Raw genomic sequence first — 17546 nt, forward strand, 5'->3', positions numbered from 1 at the left:
GAGGATCGTAAATTTGAGGCCAGCCTGGGCAACACAGTAAGATCCTGTCACAAAAGATAGACATGAAAGAAGGAAGAAAAGGAGAAGGAGGAAAGGGATGGAGAATCTTCTATATTAGTCTAGAAAGTCAAAGAAATTACAATTTTATAATACTTTATGAACTGTGGGCATAGCTAAGGACCTGGGTTCATAATCATAACGGGGACTAGAAGGAAAATACCCAGTACACATTAAAAAGTCATTGCCTTACACTGTTTGACAAGCTGTGTGTGACTTCTACTACTTAGAAAAAGACAAATTCGTAACTAGCCTTTTATTTCCAGTTTTAGCTCTTCACGACTAGGGCATGTGTTAGTCCTAGTGGCTACCCAGAATCCATTTCCTAGACAGTTAATTCCAACACACTGCCTTTGCAGCTGTTACAGTTGGTCTTATATATATTTTCAAGTAAACAGAATAGCAATTACTCTCCACCACTCACCTTAAAACAAAGAGAATCCCAAATCTGCCCCAATCAAATGTACCTATCATCAAGTTTTATTTGAAAAAGCTTCTAGGAAATGACCTTAAATTTGATATTGTTTACAAGATGACTTCACTTTTTGAAGAGACATAGAACATAAAAGCCTTCCCAAAACTAGAACACAGTTTCTGTCCATTCTATCAAACAAGTGTTCTATTAAATTCAAGTTCTCTTTCTTCATATTATTTTGTAATATAATCTCAGCTGATGCTTTGAGTAAACAAAGAAAACATTCATCATCATGATAGCGCTCAAAATCAAGTTACTTTTCATTGTTTTATCCTTTTCCAAAGAAGACAAATTTATACTTTCCTGCTCTACATTTTTTTTTCACTAATGAAACACTATACAGGGTAATTCTAGATCGCCCAGCAGACACTGGATTTTGAGGTCAAGAGAGTTCTAAACAAATATGCAAGGATTAAGTAGGGACATGAACTTCACCTGTTTCTTGGATAGCATGGAGAAAACTGGCCTTCCTGTGGATAAATCCGTCACCAAGTAGTGTCAATAGGCTGCACAAGTCTTTGTTTTTTGATGTGGTTATTAAGAACAAAGACTTCTATTTCATTTCTCAACACCAATTTAGGATTTTAACAGACACAGCACTAATTTTTAACCAGTACCTCTTCCCCTACATACGTGTACAAAGACCTGTAAATAGTGTATTATTAGGTCACTTTCCCAAGGTAACATTATAGTTGTTTCAATTCTTAATTTACAAAAAATCAGGTGTTTAACTAAGTACTGGTGGATCCAAAGCAGCAATAGTGAGGAGAGGGAGAGATAGAGGAAAATTCTATTTCAATCCCAACCTACTCCTGTTGCTGTGGTTTAAAAATGCAAATATGGTTTCTATTCCATATATATGAAATTTTGAGAATTATACCATAAATATAAGCTGTAAGACTAGTTGTATAGATCACTGCACATTTTATGAGTTAGATGTAAATATATTATAGTCATACTGAAAGATATGCAATTAGCCAACAAGTAAAAAAAAAAAAATTCTTTTGATGTCTTGCTTTTAACTTCCATTTTCCTCTTTGGAAATACTTTGAAATATGTAACTTAAGAAAAATTTAACCCCTCATTAGTAACAATGAGCAACAGGTCAAAAGTAAATAATCTGGGCAAACCACTTAAGGGCACAGAATTAGTAGCATGTTAGTAGCAAACAAAGAAGAATACCCAGAGTTACACAGTGAAAGTGAGTGGCCTTGTTTTGTTAACTCATAGAAAACTTAAGTACTTAAGGGAAGTAGGATGAGAAAGAAGTATTGGAAATCAAGGGGACACTACAGGAACAAGTACACGTTTCAACAAAGAAGTGCCCTTGACTACATTTTGAAAGCCAGCTACTTAAAAAAATAGCCAGAGAAATTTTACTGAAAAAAATAAACAATAAGTATTTATTGAGAGTCTACTACGTGTCCAATACTTCAGGAAATACAAAAGCATTGTGACTTAGTTGCTGCTCTCAGGGAGCTTACAATCTAATTTGAGAAACAATTCAGACATTCTAAAGTTGGACTGGGATGAGTAAGACTTACCACTTCTAACAGAGAAATTAATTTCCCTAGATGCTTTGTTGAAAAGACCTGCGTTCCATTTTCCCCAACCACCTTCAATCTAATAGGAGCCCTCCCTGTTAGAAACACTTAGGAATGGCAGTACATTTAGCCCTGTCTCACTATTTTACAAGCAGTATCTCCCATTCGCAACAGGAACAATCATTGGAATAATCTATAATTAAAGACAGTGGTGTAGGACCCACTACACAGTTTTATCAACAGATATACATCCAAATATTTTAATCTCTAATAGTGCTTGTTGTCAAAGTGATCCATATCCCTCCCAGCAAGTCACAACAGATATCCCCAACGCAGAATATGGGAGGTGGAGACAAAAAAGGATTTCTCCATTTAGTAGTCACAGTTAGTCAAAGGCAAAAAACAAAAAAACAAAAAAAACAAAAACCACAAAATCGCCTTTAACCGTGTTTTTCTTTCCACAACAACCTACACCGGAGGTTGCTAAATTTTAAGAATCGTGGAAAACAGTCTCTCGTTTGTGACATCACTTTGCAAAACAATTTAGGGGCTGTCCACCAGGTGAAGGGTCTCAAGAAATTTGGAATTCCATTCCCATTATGAGAAAAACGAACAAATGCCCAGTCTAGTGACGTCCCTTAGGCGTAACACAATCCATGGGGGCCTCCATGTCCAGCTTCCCAAATAATATAATTGCTTGGGTATCCAAAACTACAGTATAGACAACAGGAAGTCAAAGACTGCAGCGAAATTATATTCCACGATCAGGGTCGGTAAGAAAGAAGACAGGGTAATAAGAGGAGCTGACAAAGAGGCTGGAAACGAACAGAGAGGACAGAAGCCCACGCGCGGAGGATGGGAGACTCCCCCCCTCCGCGCCACATCTAGAGCCCATGGGGCCATTCGCCTCTCTACCTCCCACCCGGAACAAATTAATCCTCCGCACTCCAAACTGAGGGCCACATGGGGGAGTTTGGGGCAGCTCCACCCCATCGCCATCCCCCTCCGCCCCCAAACCAGGCCGGATCCGGATCAGAGGCCCATAGAGGACTGGGAAGGGAGGAGGCCTTCTCTGACACTGACCCTAGTAGACAACCCTACCTCAGGCTGGGCCCAGGCCTCGCTCGCCTGCGCTCTTTCTCGCTCTCCCTCTTCAGGCTCTAGCCGCATGCCCCCCCTTCGGCTGCCCCAAGCCCCGCCCCGGCCACGCTCCCAAATCGAGGCCCCGGCTCTGGCGCGGCCCAGTAGGCCGCGAACCAAACTATAAACAAAACCCCCGGCGGCCAACTCGAGGGGGGGGGGGGTTGGACGCCCGAGCTCACAAGACTGGAAGGGAGGGTGTACAGTGGGGAAACACACAGCGTGGGGGGGGCCTACCGCGGGAAGGGAATATAGAAGGGACAGAGGAAAAGGAGGGAGGATAAAAAGGGGATCGCGGATTTAAAGGGGCCGCGGACAATACCCGGCCCCGCCGCGTTGCCGCTGCCGCCGCCGCCGCCGCCAACGCCGCTGCGCTCCCAACTTTACCTCAGTCTCCTCCACACTGACACCCCGGGCCGCGCCGCCCCTGTCACGTGATATAAGATTCCCTCCTCCCCACCCCCTCCCTCCTTTTCCCTCTCGCGCTCGCTCTCGCGCCTTCCCCCTCCCACTTGCCTTCCTGCGTCCCTCAGCACGTGACGCGAAAGGGCCGCGCACGTCAGCGTGCGCGCGCCTCCCCGCCACGAAACACTGCTCTTGAGTTCCGCGCGCCCGCCCCGCCCCCGCCCCGCCCCGTACGGCTCCGCCTCCATCACGTGACTCCAGTACGGTCTCTGCTTCCTCTTACTGGCGTAGTTCCGCGTCTCCGCACTCCCAGGTTCCTTTGCCGACGTAAGTCACGTGGCGGGCGGTGGGACGGGACAGTCCTATGCTTACCTAGCGCCCCTATCCACCATATTTTCTGACGGACTCTAGCCTGGTTTTTCACCGAAAACCATATGGAAATGGCCGGAGACCTCCAGGGAACCTAGGTGTCCTTGCTTCGGCTGAGCCTGGGCTAACGCGCGAGCGCGGCGGGACTATCCTAGCAGGTGTTCCCGGAGAGAGGCGATGGCGTCTAGTAGTAACTGGCTGTCTGGAGTGAATGTCGTGCTTGTGATGGCGTACGGGAGCCTGGTGAGGAGATCCCCATTCTATTCCTCTTGTGGCGTTTGTCCTGAATCCGGACCCTCTTCCTGAGCCATTTTCTGTCTTCGTGCTTCAGCCACTTAACTTGCTTTGCTTCTGGACTTTGGAATTGTATCCGTACACTGCCTGAGATCTTTAAGTCAAAGCTGCCTGCCCCTGAGTAAGAACCCTTCCTCTTAAGTTCTAGGGCCCAGATTAGCATGCGTCCCTGCTACTAGACCCAGACCCACCTCCAGCCTTAGCAACCTGGCTTCGCCCCAATGCATCCAGCTCTGAAAGGGTAAACCCAGGGATTTTGAAAGTGAACACTTTTCTAGATTGTTACTAAAAATGTTTCTAATCTTTTTGGGCAGGTATTCGTACTGCTGTTTATTTTTGTGAAGAGACAAATCATGCGCTTTGCAATGAAATCTAGAAGGGGACCCCATGTCCCTGTGGGACACAATGCCCCCAAGGTAGGTCATTAGAGTGCAAGGTAAACCTGGGTCTTTGGCACAAGGAGATTTCTCTGACTTTAAAAGATGACTTTTATTCATACACTTACTTTCATTTCCCCTCCACAAACGAAGCAATAACTGCCTGCGGACCTGGCTCGCTTGCTCACTGCTGCTCCACAATATGTACCTTAAGATTTAAGCCAATTCAGGTGTAAAATGTCTCTCATCCTCAACTTAAGTTACCAAACGTTTCATGTTGCTTTAGTTTAAGCATGATGTTGGGAATAGTTACAGTTCGTTCCAGAGTTGTGAGAACAGTTGCCTTTGCAGAATTTTAAAGATGCCTGTCCCATTGTGCTTGCTTAGAATGCAGAAGACTCTGAGGTTAATCCCTGACATTACAAAGAGGAAGGGCGGAGCAGGAATCACCTAGTTCCACCTTTCAAGGCAAGCCTAAAACCAAAGAAATTACCTAACAACTTTTTAAATTTGTTACTGTTGTTTTATATTTTGAGACATTTTGAACTCACTAATGTAACTCAAGATGGCTCTCTCATCATGCAACCTCAAAGCAGCCCTCTTGCCTGAACAGTACAAGTGCTGAGATTACCAAGATAATGTGCCACATCAGACTACATCTAAAAATTAAATAATCATGCTGGGCATGGTGGAACATACCCTTAATCCCAGCACTCAGGAGGCAGAAACAGGTGGATCTCTGAGGCCAACCAGGTCTACAAAGCTAGTTCAGGACAGCTGGGGCTATATAGAGAAACTTTGACAAGAAAAACCAAAAAATAAAATTAAAAGTAGTAAATAATCTAGTAGTGTCTTAACTTTCAACTTAAGTGCTTTCCTTTTCTTGGCTTTAAGAAAAATGTCTTCTAATGAAACTTTTTCTATTGAGAAACCTGTTGGGATATGTAACTATCATCTGACATTAAAACTCAGGTTTCGAGGCTGGGCAGTTGGGGCATATGCCTTTAATCCTACCACACAGGAAGATCTGCGATTTTGAGGCCAGGCTGGTGTACAGAGTGAGTTCTAGGACAGTTAAGGAGGGCTTCAAAAAGAAAGCCTGTCTGGAAAAAAAAAAAATCAAAAAACAAAAACCCTTAGGTTTCAAATAGCCATGTCAAACCTAATATACATAAGTCAGGAATCTTTGTTTTTGTGTGTGCTCGTGTGTACACCTACGTGTAGGTAGGTATGCATGCATGTGTGTTTGTTTGGAAGCCATAATGTGGCATATTCTGTATTCTCAGTTGCTCTCCACCTTAATTTTAGAGACAGGGTTTCCATTACGCTTGGAATTTGCCAATTTGACTATACTGCCTGGCCTCCTGTCCCCGTCTCCTTTGAAGTCTTTTTGTTGGTAGTTGGTGTTTTTCCAACTGGATCCCCTATATTTTTGATTAGCTGGATATGACATTGAACTTAGCCTCCTGCTTTTCAGTTCCAAAGTGCCAAGGTTTTAAGCATGCACCACCATTCCTGGTTTATGTGGTGCTGGAGACTGAACCCAGGAACCTCATGCATGCTAGACAATTGCTCTATCAACTGAGATAGCATCCCCTGCTCTAAATCAGAATCTCTACATCCCTTTGCCACCCCCATCATGCTTTTACATTTAATAAGACACCAACTGACTTTACCAACTTCCTTTTCTGTGGCTCTCCCCATTACCAGAATCAGGCTCTAGTGACTGAATTTCATAACTTTGCACATACTGCCACTGACTAAAAATGGTCTTTACTTGGCTGTCTTACACATTCCTTTTTGGCTTTTGAGACTAGAGTCTGTTATAGCCCAGGCTGGCCTCTAGAACACAAAGTTGGCCATGAATTCCTGATCTCCCACCTCTATGTCTTGACTGCTGGAATTACAGGCATGCATTGTAATACCCAGCTCCTTAGTTTAGATGGTAGTTAAAAGTTATTTTCCTAAAGAGAGGAATGTGTATTACATAATTGCTTGGTTTGTTTTGTTTTTGTTTGTTTATCTGTCTTTTCTTCTTTGGAGACAGGTTTCTCTATGTAGCCTGGCTAGCCTGGAACTCACTTTGTAGACCAGGGTGTCCAAAGAAATCTATCTGCCTCTGTCTCCTGAGTACTTCGATTAAAGGCAGGTATTGCCACGCCCTACAAATATCACCTTGAATTTTTCATTGCAGCATTGTCACAGTTTGTCCAGTATGTTGGTTAAAATGTACTTTCTTTTTCGAGACAGGGTTTCTCTGTGTAGCCCTGGCTGTCCTGGAACTCACTCTGTAGACCAGGCTAGCCTCAAACTCAGAAATCCAACTGCCTGTGCCTCCCAAGTGCTGGGATTACCACCACCCGGCACTTTCTTTTTCAATAGAGTATAAATCCAGGATTTCTGACATTTCGGTTGGAAGTGTATCTCAATAATAGCTCACACAGTGACACACCTAGGCCAGACTTCCTAATAGTGCCACTCCCTGGGTCAAGCATATACAAAGCTCACCGTTCCTTGGTTTTTCTGTTAGTATTATTTTATATGCTCTATTTATATGCTCGTATTAGTTTATATGCTCTAAGCTGCTTACAACTTGTTGGGAAATAGAATACAAGATAGTGATGATGTATTCTTTTCTCTGAATGTACAGGACTTAAAAGAGGAGATCGATATTCGACTCTCCAGGGTTCAGGATATCAAGTATGAACCTCAGCTTCTTGCAGATGATGATACCAGACTACTGCAGCTGGAAACCCAGGGGAATCAAAGTATGTGACAAGCTCCTGAAGGACGTTTCACTGAGGAGACCCACAGTTTTACAATAACACCTATAACAAAACTCTGTAGTCCTCAGTTATTGGATACATGCTAGATACAAGAAGCCCATTTATTAATTCACTGTAATCTTGGAACATTTTGAGAGTGATCACTGAGATTAGTCTTTTTCTCAATAGGTTGCTACAACTATCTATACAGGATGAAAGCTCTAGATGCCATCCGTGCCTCTGGTAAGTTAGCTGATAAGGCACACTCTAGAATCTAAACCTATAGAACAGAAGGATGGGCCATTTCTTGTTAGGATTTATTTTGAGAGTACTATATTAAAAGAAATCACTTTGGGTATCCAGGTGTGGCAACACATGCCTTTAATCCCACAGCTCAGGAGTCAGAGGCAGGCAGTTAAAGGCCAGGCTTATCTACTAAGGAAGTTCTAGGACTTCCAGGGCTAGCTACATGGAGAGATCCTCTCTCAGAGATAAAGCACCTCTGTCTTCCTTTGTCCGTCTATCTTTTCTTGTTTGCTTGGATTTTTTTTTTTTTTTGGTTGGTTGCTTCGTTTTTGTTTTTGTTTTTTTTTAAACAGGATATTTTTGTGTATCCCTGGTTGTCCTAGAACTCAATTGATAACCAGGTTGACCTCAACACTCCTGAGGTCACCTGCCTCTGTGTCCATGGGTTTATATGTACTGTTTGTGTGCAGGAGGCCAAAAGAACAGTCAGATCCTCTGGATCTGGAATTCTGGGCAGTTGTGTTTTTGACTTTGGGGTAGGGGTGTTTCTTGTTTGTTTGCTTGCTTCCCTCCCTCCCACCCCCCCCAAGGGTTTTGTGTTGTGCATATTTCGGGAGTTTTTTGGTTTTTTTGTTTGGGTTTGTTGGTTTGTTTTTGTGACAGATTCTTGCTATGTAGCTCAAGCAGGTCTTGAATTGAGGATCCTTCTGCATTAGCCTCCCAAATGTTGGGATTATCAGTTTGTGCCACTACACTACACCTAGCACTTGATTTTGTTTTTTAAAGCTCTTCTCACGGGCCTGGAGAGATGGCTCAGCGGTTAAGAGCACTGACTGAGTTCAATTCCCAGCAACCACATGGTGGCTCACAACCATCTATAATAGGATCTGGTGCCCTCTTCTGCTGTGTCTGAAGACAGCTACAATGTACTCATATAAATAAAATAAATCTTAAAAAAAAAAAGTTCTTCTCCTGAAACCTTTAGTTGAGTGATGATAATTGTTTTCATTCAAAAGAGATTGGAAAATGTAGCATCTGCTTTTTCAGTGAGTCCAAGGGAGATGTACAGTAGCACAGTATAAAAAGGATGTTGATGCTATCATGTATTATTGACATAGAGCTCAGAGTTGTATAGCCACTACTCAAATAACCACTTGGGCATAACTATATATCTCTGATCTTAATTCTATTAGAAATTTTTTTTATTAGTGTATATTAACTTTATAAAATACAGGGTTTCTTGGTGATAATTACTATTTCTAAGTTTGTTGTTGTCTTCTCAGAGATCCCGTTTCATGGTGAAGGCCGGCATCCCTGTTCTTTAATGGGTAAGAATTTCCGCTCCTACTTGCTAGATCTTCGAAACACTAGCACTCCTTTCAAGGGTGTTCGAAAGGCCCTCATTGATACCCTCCTGGATGGATACGAGACAGCCCGCTATGGGACAGGGGTAAGTTGGACTATTGGACTATTTATTTAGTTCAAGGAACTAAAAGGATGAAATGCTTCAGACAAACAGATTGATTTTTCCTTTCTGTTTCCTAAGGTCTTTGGCCAGAGTGAGTACTTGCGATATCAGGAGGCCTTAAGTGAGCTGGCCACTGTGTGAGTATGACCTCAAAGAGGGCTAGTTAGACATAGATGTACAGTAAGGAGAAAAATCACAAGGTCTAGGCCACCCCAGGCTATATCTAAATAAGTAAATAAACAAACAGAAGTAGAGAAGAATACAGAAGTGCTAGACTGTTCTCATAAAAATTGCCAGGATTAAGAAGTGGACATTTTGATCTATAAGCTATCAAGAGAAACTTCTACTTTGTATGCATATCTTGGGTTTTATTCTTGTTTTGGATTTTATTTTTTGTCTAGCCCACTAAAATGTCAAAATTGTCTGAGCATGGTGGTGCAGACCTTTACTCTTAACACTCAGTAGGAAGAGATAGGCAAATCTCTAAATTAGATGGCAACCTGGTCTACATAGAGAGTTCCTAGACAGCCATGGCTACAAAGAGAAACTCTGTCTCAAAAAAACAAAACAAAAAGGCCTGGAGTGGAGTGATGCTTGGCCTAAGAGCACTAGCTGCTCCTATAGACAACTGGGGTCCAATCCTTACCAAGTATATGGTGTCTTACAACCCTCTATAATTCCAATTACAGTGGGATCTGATATCTTTTCTGGCTTCCATAAAGACCAGGCATGTATGTAGTGCACAGATAATCAAGACATCCATACACTGTAAATAAAAGTAAAATGTCAAAAATAGTATAGCTAGCAAAGTAATGACTTTTCAGCACTAAGGAACTCCTTCTATTCTAGGGTCCTCCTCTTTGTGCTGTGGTCCAATAAAAGAAAGAATTTTTTTTTTCTTTAAACCATGTAAAGCAACGTAAATCTGTCTTTAAAGAAAGAAAATCAAGCTGGGTGGTGGTGGCACACACCTTTAATCCCAGCACTTGGGAGGCAGAGGCAGGTGGATTTCTGAGTTCAAGAGTTCGAGGCAAGCCTGGTCTACAGAGTGAGTTCCAGGACAGCCTGGGCTACACAGAGAAACCCTGTCTTGAAAAACAAAAACAAAAAAACAAAAAAAAGAAAGTCAATTTTTAAGCATTTGTTTATAAAGGACTCTGACTGGTGAATGTTTTACAGTAGTTTGAGTATGCCACTTTGGCAAATTGTAACTAACCATGCATACTGAAAAACGAAAACCAATCTAAAGTTAGTTTCCAAGATCTGAGGATATAATTCAGTTGGTAGAGTGCTTGCCAAACATGCATCAGCCAGGGCATGTAACACCAGCTTCTGACATCTTCAGGTTCCTGTGCATATGTGGTACCCATGAGCTTGCAGGCACATACACACAAATAAGAAATCTTAAAAGAAGTTAGAGGCTGGAGAGTTCGCTCAGATGTTAACACTGACTGTTCTTCCAAAGTTCTTTTTTTGTTTGTTTGTTTTTCCGAGACAGGGTTTCTCTGTGTAGCCCTGGCTGTCCTGGAACTCACTCTGTGGACCAGGCTAGCCTCCAACTCTCAAACTCAGAAATCTGCCTGCCTCTGCCTCCCAAGTGTTGCGATTAAAGGCATGTGCCACCACCACCACCCGGCCCTTCCAAAGTTCTTCGAGGTCAGTTCCCAGCAACCACATGGTGGCTCACAACCATCTGTAATGAGATCTGGTGCCCTCTTTTGGCATGCCATTGTATATGCATGCAGAATTCTGTATACACAATAAATAAACAAGTCTTTTTAAAAACAAAAGTTAGGCAGGAAACCTGTTAAAAATTCACTTGAAATATAGATGCTGATTTCACTGTGATCTAAGTAGTCAAACTCAGGGAATATAAAAAGGTGGTTGCTAGGACCTGGGGAGGTAAGAAAGCTTTATTTAAAATAATCAACATAAACTTCAGTTTTGTAAAATGGAAAGCATTCTGAAGGTTAATTCTACAAAATTATGATTGTACTTAACTATCAAAGTGTGTATTTGAAAATAGTTAAGATGCATTTCCAACTGGGCAGTAGTGGCACGTGCTTTTAATCCCAGCACTCAGGAGGTGGGGCAGGTGGATCTCTTGAGTTCTAATGCCAGTCTGACCTACAAGATTGAGTTCCAGGACAGCCAGGGCAACACAGAGAAAGCTAGTCTGGGAAACAAGGTTTATTGCTGTGTATTTCATTAGATATTTTGTTACTTTAATTTTAGCTTTTTGAGATAGGGTCTTGTTTCCTACAATTCAAGACAGTGATACTCCTGCCTTTGCCGTCATGAGCTTTAGTAGTATTGGTATATGCTATAGTACCTGGCTAGCTTTTTTTTTTTTTTTTAAATTCTGGTTTCCAGAAAGGTTTGATGGATAATAATGGAAGGTATAGGCTTTGACATGTGATAAATCTATCTAGCTTTATGATATCATAAAAGTTAATTATTGAATTCTTTTTTTTGTTTTGTTTTCCAGACAGGGTTTCTCTGTATAGCCCGAGCTGTCCTGGAACTCACTCTGTAGACCAGGCTAGCCTCGAACTCTTGAAATCAGAAATCCGCCTGCCTCTGCCTCCCAAGTGCTGGGATTAAAGGTGTGCGCCACCACTGCCCGGCTGAACTCTTGATTCTTAACCTGCAAAGTCAATGTTACAATGCTGGAGATACTAAGGTGTTGGTAAATGAACTGTGGCAAGTCACCAAGTGCCATGTGTCTTATAATGTGGTATGTACCCAATAGTTTGACTTTATTTTTGTTTGATATGTCCTTCTCTTTGCACTGGGAAATTATTGACATACTGGTGTTAAAGAAGGCAGTCAGCAAAGTTACAAGCTTTCTGTAAGCATAGCATAATAAAAGCTGGAGCCAGATGTAATGGCCCACTTTCCTGTATGGCCAGCCTTGCCTGCATCATAAGATCCTTTCTGTCCCTTCTCCCTCCCCACATCCCAAAAAAGAAAGGATTATGCTGGAAAGAAGTACTTAATAAAATTTAGGTTCTCTGATAATACAAATTATCAAATGGTTTTATTAATGAGTTGTTTGGGCTTTGTGGGGTTTTTTTTGGGGGGGGGTCGTGGTTCATTTTGTAGTACATGGAGTTGGAGAAGACTTGCTTTGTAAACCAGATCGGCCTTGAATTTGTGATATCCTTCTGCCTCCTGAAATTAGAGGTGTGTGCCACCACGCCTTGCTTAGTAACTGGCAAAATAGATCAGATGATTTTTTGCTGCATTTATGGGGTGGAATAATTTCTGAATTGTATTCTGGAATTTTTTTGTTTTTAAGATTTCTTTTTCGCCAGGCAGGGGTGGCACACGCCTTTAATCCCAGCACTTGGGTGGCAGAGGCAGGTGGATTTCTGAGTTTGAGGCCAGCCTGGTCTACAGAGTGAGTTCCAGTACAGCCAGGGCTACACAGAGAAACCCTGTCTTGAAAAAACAAAAAAAAAAAATTATTTTTCATTAGTTTTGGTTATGTGTAAGTATGTGCAAAGGTTCTGTCCTGTAGCTAGAATTACAGACACCTGACATGGTTGCTAGGACTTGAACTCTGGTCCTCTAGAGGAGCTCTTAATCACTGAGTCATCTCTCCAGCCCCTTTTTCTGCTAGTTCTCATTTGTCCATGCCTGGTATGTATTCTTCAGAGTCAAAGCACGAATTGGGAGTTCTCAGAGACAACACCAGTCAGCGGCCAAAGACCTAACTCAGTCACCTGAAATGTCACCAACAACCATCCAGGTCACATACCTGCCCTCCAGCCAGAAGAGCAAACGCCCTAAGCACTTCCTCGAACTGAAGAGCTTTAAAGACAACTACAACACCCTAGAGAGCACTCTGTGATGGAGCTACATACATGCCATCTGTGTGGCCCTCGGGATATCTGGTTCTGCAGACCCAGACTTTATTGGCCAAAGCATTCTTACAGAATTGTGTCTAAAAGACCATTCCCAACCCTTTCTTATATTGGCTAAGACTTCAGTATCTCCCATTAGCACTTCTGGATTTGAATTGAAATGTCATTCTTAACATTTCTGTTGAAGCTTCCTTGAAAATCTTCGCTTGATTTTGGCTGTAATTCACCTACCCTGTTCAGTGCTGTTTAATCCCAAAGATGTAATTTGAGGTGAGGTGTCTTCTGTGTCTACCCATTGCACTCAACTGAATAGAAATATTTGGGTTTAGAGCATCTCAGATTTGATTGGTCGAAAAGTCAGTCAAGACCTCATGGGGAAAGGAAATTGAGAAAGTGGGTAGAATGTCCACTGGAATTTTGGTGCTCCATTTAAACCAGGTGTATTATGACATGAACATGACTTTTTTTTTTTTTTTTTTTTTTTTTTTTTTTGGTTTATCGAGACAGGGTTTCTCTGTGTAGTCCTGGCTGTCCTGGAATTCACTCTGTAGATCAGGCTGGCCTCGGACTCAGAAATCCGCCTGCCTCTGCCTCCCAAGTGCTGGGATTAAAGGCTTATGCCACTACCGCCCTGCTGAACATGACTTTCCTAAAGTGGAAGGATCTGTTCCCACCTTCACCTAGTACTTACGACAAGTAGAAAGGCACTTATTATGGCACTTGACATAACCTATGCCAAGATGGTGAGACAATGTGAAGAAGTGGTTTCCTCTCGTGTCAGTGTATTAGTCTTAGTTTACAAAGTACTTAATAAAACTGACTACTATAAAATCATGAATCATTTCTTTAGAGTGGTCTTTAGAACAACAGGCATTTGATGTGTGCTTACATTTCCCTTTCAGGACATAGGGCGTGGAGTGTCGCTGCCAGTAACTGATTGGACTGTATGTCTGGATCTAAACTACTGATTGTCTGAAATTCCAACAGAAGAAATCCTGAAATAGGGAATGTGTGGTTCGTGCTTATAGCCTGGTCTTGTCACTAATAGAGAGGTTTAGAACTGGGATTCCCTTCAGGTCACTAGGGCAACGGGCTCAAGTAACCAGTCAACTACCAGGACTAGGGTCATTGTTGAACGCCTAAATGTTGCTATGACTACTGAAACCTTGGTGACCAAACTAAACAGAAAGGAGAGCCTTACCAGTGTCCCCAGACTTACCAAGCATGTCTGAAGTAGATATGTCTGCGGAAAGAATGACAAAACTAGAAGAGGTATGGAGGGTTGGAAGGAGGGGGAAGAGTTTCCCTTGATATGTTTTCCAGATTATTTTACCCAAAGTACAACATTCCTGAGAAAGGCCCTTGGAAGCGTAAGGGAGAGTCAGCAAAATACAGGAAACTGCTTCTGGAACAGAGTGGCTGTTCACATAAGTCCCCTCTGGCCCCTGTATTTTCTCTTCAGTCTATTCTGAGAGATATGGGGCTTTCCCACTTGCCTCTAGGAAACTGACTACTTCATTCCTCAAACGTGGTTACTGGTGGTATGATTCTAGCAGTCAAGGAGGTCAACAGAACTCCCTTCTCTTGCAGAATTTGCAAAGAGCAGTGGCACTGAAGAAGACTGTCAACAGGTAATCCGTTTCCATCCGCTCCCATCCCTTTGTTTTTTCTGCTCTCCTCTCCCTGAGCCACGACTGAAATCTGCTCTCTGTGAGGACTCTTCAAGAAGGAAAACAGCAGAGAGGAAGCAGCTTGGTTCTCACAGCAAGAGAGCTGAGTGTGGCGATGCCAAGGAGATGAGCCTTTTTCTGTTCCTGCTTCCCATGCTCAGCAGAAAAGGCATAAGTGTTTGTTGTTTTGCCTTCTTTTTTTTTTTTTTTTTTTGAATGTTCATGTGTTTCTTGCCTGGCTTTGTGCTAATTATATACATCAGGTATTTCAACAGTTGAACAAGTGACAATCCCTGGAAGACTAAACTGCAGATTTTACCTGATAACATACTGATGTTTGTGACACTGGGGTGTATTGAATCCAGGGCTTTAATGCATAGAAGCATTCTGCCTCCTGCTGTACCTCCAACTCTACACTTTAAAAAAAAAAAAGCACAGTGGGGCCCATACCTATAGTCTTAAGTACTTGGTTGAGTGTGAGTCTGAGGCCAGCCTAAACTGCCTTGTGACTGATACTCAACCACAAAGGGAGGCCCAGTTTGGTATTGTTTGCTCTTTAATTTCAACACTATGGGGCAGAGACAAGGGACTGTTGAGTTTGTGCCCAGAATAGTCCACATAATTCTAGGGAATCAGGACTATATCGTGAAAAGCCTTTTAAAGGAGGGCAGGCACAGATAGCTCACTGATAGACTTCTTGCCTAGCTTGCACAGGACTTGGATTTATTTTCTAACAGGGACATCAGAAGTTCAAGATTGCCGGGCAGTGGTGGCACATGCCTTTAATCCCAGCACTTGGGAGGCAGAGGCAGGTGAATTTCTGAGATCGAGGCCAGCCTGGTCTACAGAGTGAGTTCCAGGACAGCCAGGGCTATACAGAGAAACCCTGTCTCGAAAAGAAAGAAAAGAAAAAAAGTAATAGTTCAGGGTTAGCTACATTGTGAGTTGGAGCTCAATCTGGGCTCCATAATTTTTTTTTTTTAACTGCTAAGCAGTGGTGGTGCATGACTTTTAAGCCCAGCACTCTGGATGCAGAGGGAGGGGCTTCTAGGGCTACACAGTGAAACCCTGTCTGAAAATAAAGTTTGGGGTGGGGGTAGGGGTAGGAACAATGAAGTAAGACCCAGAACTAAGTGACACAACTGAGTTTCCTTTTCTGTGTACTATAACAGCTGATCTTTTCTGACTCTTCATGGTAAAGATTCAGTAACAGTGCACTTACACACTAGATTCTAAATCAGTCCAAAGAGCCACATTAGTAAGAGCTTGTCTTTACTACTAACTCACCCATTTAACTCCCACCCCTAAACCTGGGACAGGTGGCGGAATTTTCATACACACTGTATGTGGCAGATGACATTGGACCAACGGAGAAACCTATATGCTGCCCTAAGGATGAAGGATACTGTGGAAAAGGAATTAGCACTGTCCAACAAACAGCTACTGGTGGTGAGTTCTAGGAGGGCAACCTGGAATCTTCCCCTTTCCTGCCCTGTGTTCCTGCTAGCCAGGATATCAAACTGCTCTCTTGACATAACCATATCATTTGCCTCTTGGATTCTTTTTCATTATTTTATCAGAACATTACTTTAACATCAAATATCAAAGCTCTTTTCCAGTGATTATTTTTACATTTTCATTGTTTTATTGTACTGTTTTAGTTTTGGGTTGTTAAAGCTTTGTTTTCTTGGGTTTGTTGGGTTGGGTTTTGTTTGAAACAGGGTCTCACAATGCAGCCATAGCTGACCTGTAACTTGCTAAGTAGACCAGGCTAGCCTCCCTGAACTCAGAGCTCCACCTGCCTCTGCCTCCTGCATGGTGGGATTAAAATGCACCACTATCTAGCCAGGGGTTTTATTTTATGTATTTATTAAAACAATGTCTGGCTCTGCATCACAGGATGGCCTGGATCTTGCAGACATCAAGCCTCCCATATACTGGAACTATAGGTGTGCCACGCCCCAGCTGCAAGTGACACATTTCCAATTTCAAACAGTCTTTGCTGTTTTCATCCAGTGAGATCCTAAGGTGCTGCTTCTCCTCCTGGGTGACAATTGTAATGTCACTCTTGAGTACCTAGCAGATTTTCTAGTTCATGGTGAATTCTCAGCAAAATATTTGTTGAACAATGAGTCCACCCAAGAGAAGGGAACTTAGGTTAGCTTCCCCTCCACGGATTTACACTTTCTTCTACTGCCTCCTTTTATGTCCCAGCATAAAAGTTCAAATCCAACAGAACACAGGGATGGGAAAGACAACCAGAGTCTGAGAAGAGGTGTTGAAGAGCCAACACCAAACACTTCATTGCCTTTCCTACTAGGTCCGTCAAGCTGCCTTACACGAGCTGTTTGAAAAGGAATATCAACAGTACCAGCGGGAACTCAATCGGATGGGCAAAGCTTTTTATGAGGAGAGACTCTGACAGCTGCTGAAACATCGTTCTTCCATCTCGCTGTGCCTGCCACCCAGCCTTCATTCTTTACCTTGAGCTTCCCAAAACATGCCTTTTTCACTGTAATGTCAACTTAAATGTTGCCTCTGGAAACAAGAGTGACACCTTGTGGTCAGTGTGGGATATGCACTTTTGTCGGGGGATAGTATGTACAGTGGATTTAAAAATCTGATTTGGTTTAACAAATAAAGCTAGTTCTTAAAGGTTCATATTTAGGCCACAGGGTTTAGTCTCAGCCTTGAGTCTTGATTTGTTCTTGGCTGCCATAATTTTACTTTCTAGACTGTGGGCACTGCCTCAGATTTCAGTTTCACTGATCTTTCCTAAATTCGTGGACAAATTAAACATGGCTTATTAATCTATAGGCACTATGGTGCTTGAGTGTCAGGAAGCCCCAGTTTTCTGTTTAGAAGTC

At 42.6% G+C, this 17546-nt stretch overlaps 3 protein-coding genes across 31 annotated transcripts in view; 2 read left to right on the forward strand and 1 right to left on the reverse strand.

Moving 5' to 3' along the window:
• Window positions 1-3730, reverse strand: part of Ubap2l (ubiquitin associated protein 2 like) — a 54416-nt gene extending 50686 nt beyond the window's left edge. For 16 of the 28 annotated variants that reach the window (XM_028753165.1, XM_028753159.1, XM_028753162.1 and 13 more), the window contains exon 1: window positions 3604-3653. The gene's annotated coding sequence lies outside the window, so the exon portion shown is untranslated. Of the gene's footprint in view, window positions 1-3538 lie in introns of all 28 variants that reach the window. The other 12 variants (XM_028753166.1, XM_028753156.1, XM_028753173.1 and 9 more) reach the window with 5 other exon arrangements.
• Window positions 3731-3973: 243 nt separating this feature from the next.
• CUNH1orf43 (chromosome unknown C1orf43 homolog) lies at window positions 3974-17340 on the forward strand. 2 transcript variants are annotated; one of them, XM_028753242.1, is made up of 11 exons: window positions 3974-4233; window positions 4599-4700; window positions 7312-7429; window positions 7616-7669; window positions 8956-9122; window positions 9219-9277; window positions 12801-13279; window positions 13912-14023; window positions 14600-14640; window positions 15999-16128; window positions 17000-17340. In XM_028753242.1, exons 1-7 carry the CDS (start codon window positions 4168-4170, stop codon window positions 12994-12996), a joined length of 762 nt encoding a protein of 253 aa, XP_028609075.1. In that variant the 5' UTR covers window positions 3974-4167; the 3' UTR covers window positions 12997-13279; window positions 13912-14023; window positions 14600-14640; window positions 15999-16128; window positions 17000-17340. The 2 variants fall into 2 exon arrangements, with proteins under 2 accessions (XP_028609075.1, XP_028609076.1); XM_028753243.1 differs by lacking the exon at window positions 7616-7669 and having other exon boundaries at window positions 3981-4233.
• CUNH1orf189 (chromosome unknown C1orf189 homolog) lies at window positions 14234-17340 on the forward strand. The gene is made up of 5 exons (XM_028753378.1): window positions 14234-14281; window positions 14349-14379; window positions 14442-14640; window positions 15999-16128; window positions 17000-17340. The coding sequence occupies exons 1-5, from the start codon at window positions 14234-14236 to the stop codon at window positions 17099-17101; spliced, it is 510 nt and encodes a 169-aa protein (XP_028609211.1). The 3' UTR covers window positions 17102-17340.
• Window positions 17341-17546: the final 206 nt, after the last annotated feature.

The sequence above is a fragment of the Grammomys surdaster genome, unplaced genomic scaffold (assembly GCF_004785775.1).
Source record: "Grammomys surdaster isolate TR1022 unplaced genomic scaffold, NIH_TR_1.0 125946, whole genome shotgun sequence".
Taxonomy (NCBI): domain Eukaryota; kingdom Metazoa; phylum Chordata; class Mammalia; order Rodentia; family Muridae; genus Grammomys; species Grammomys surdaster.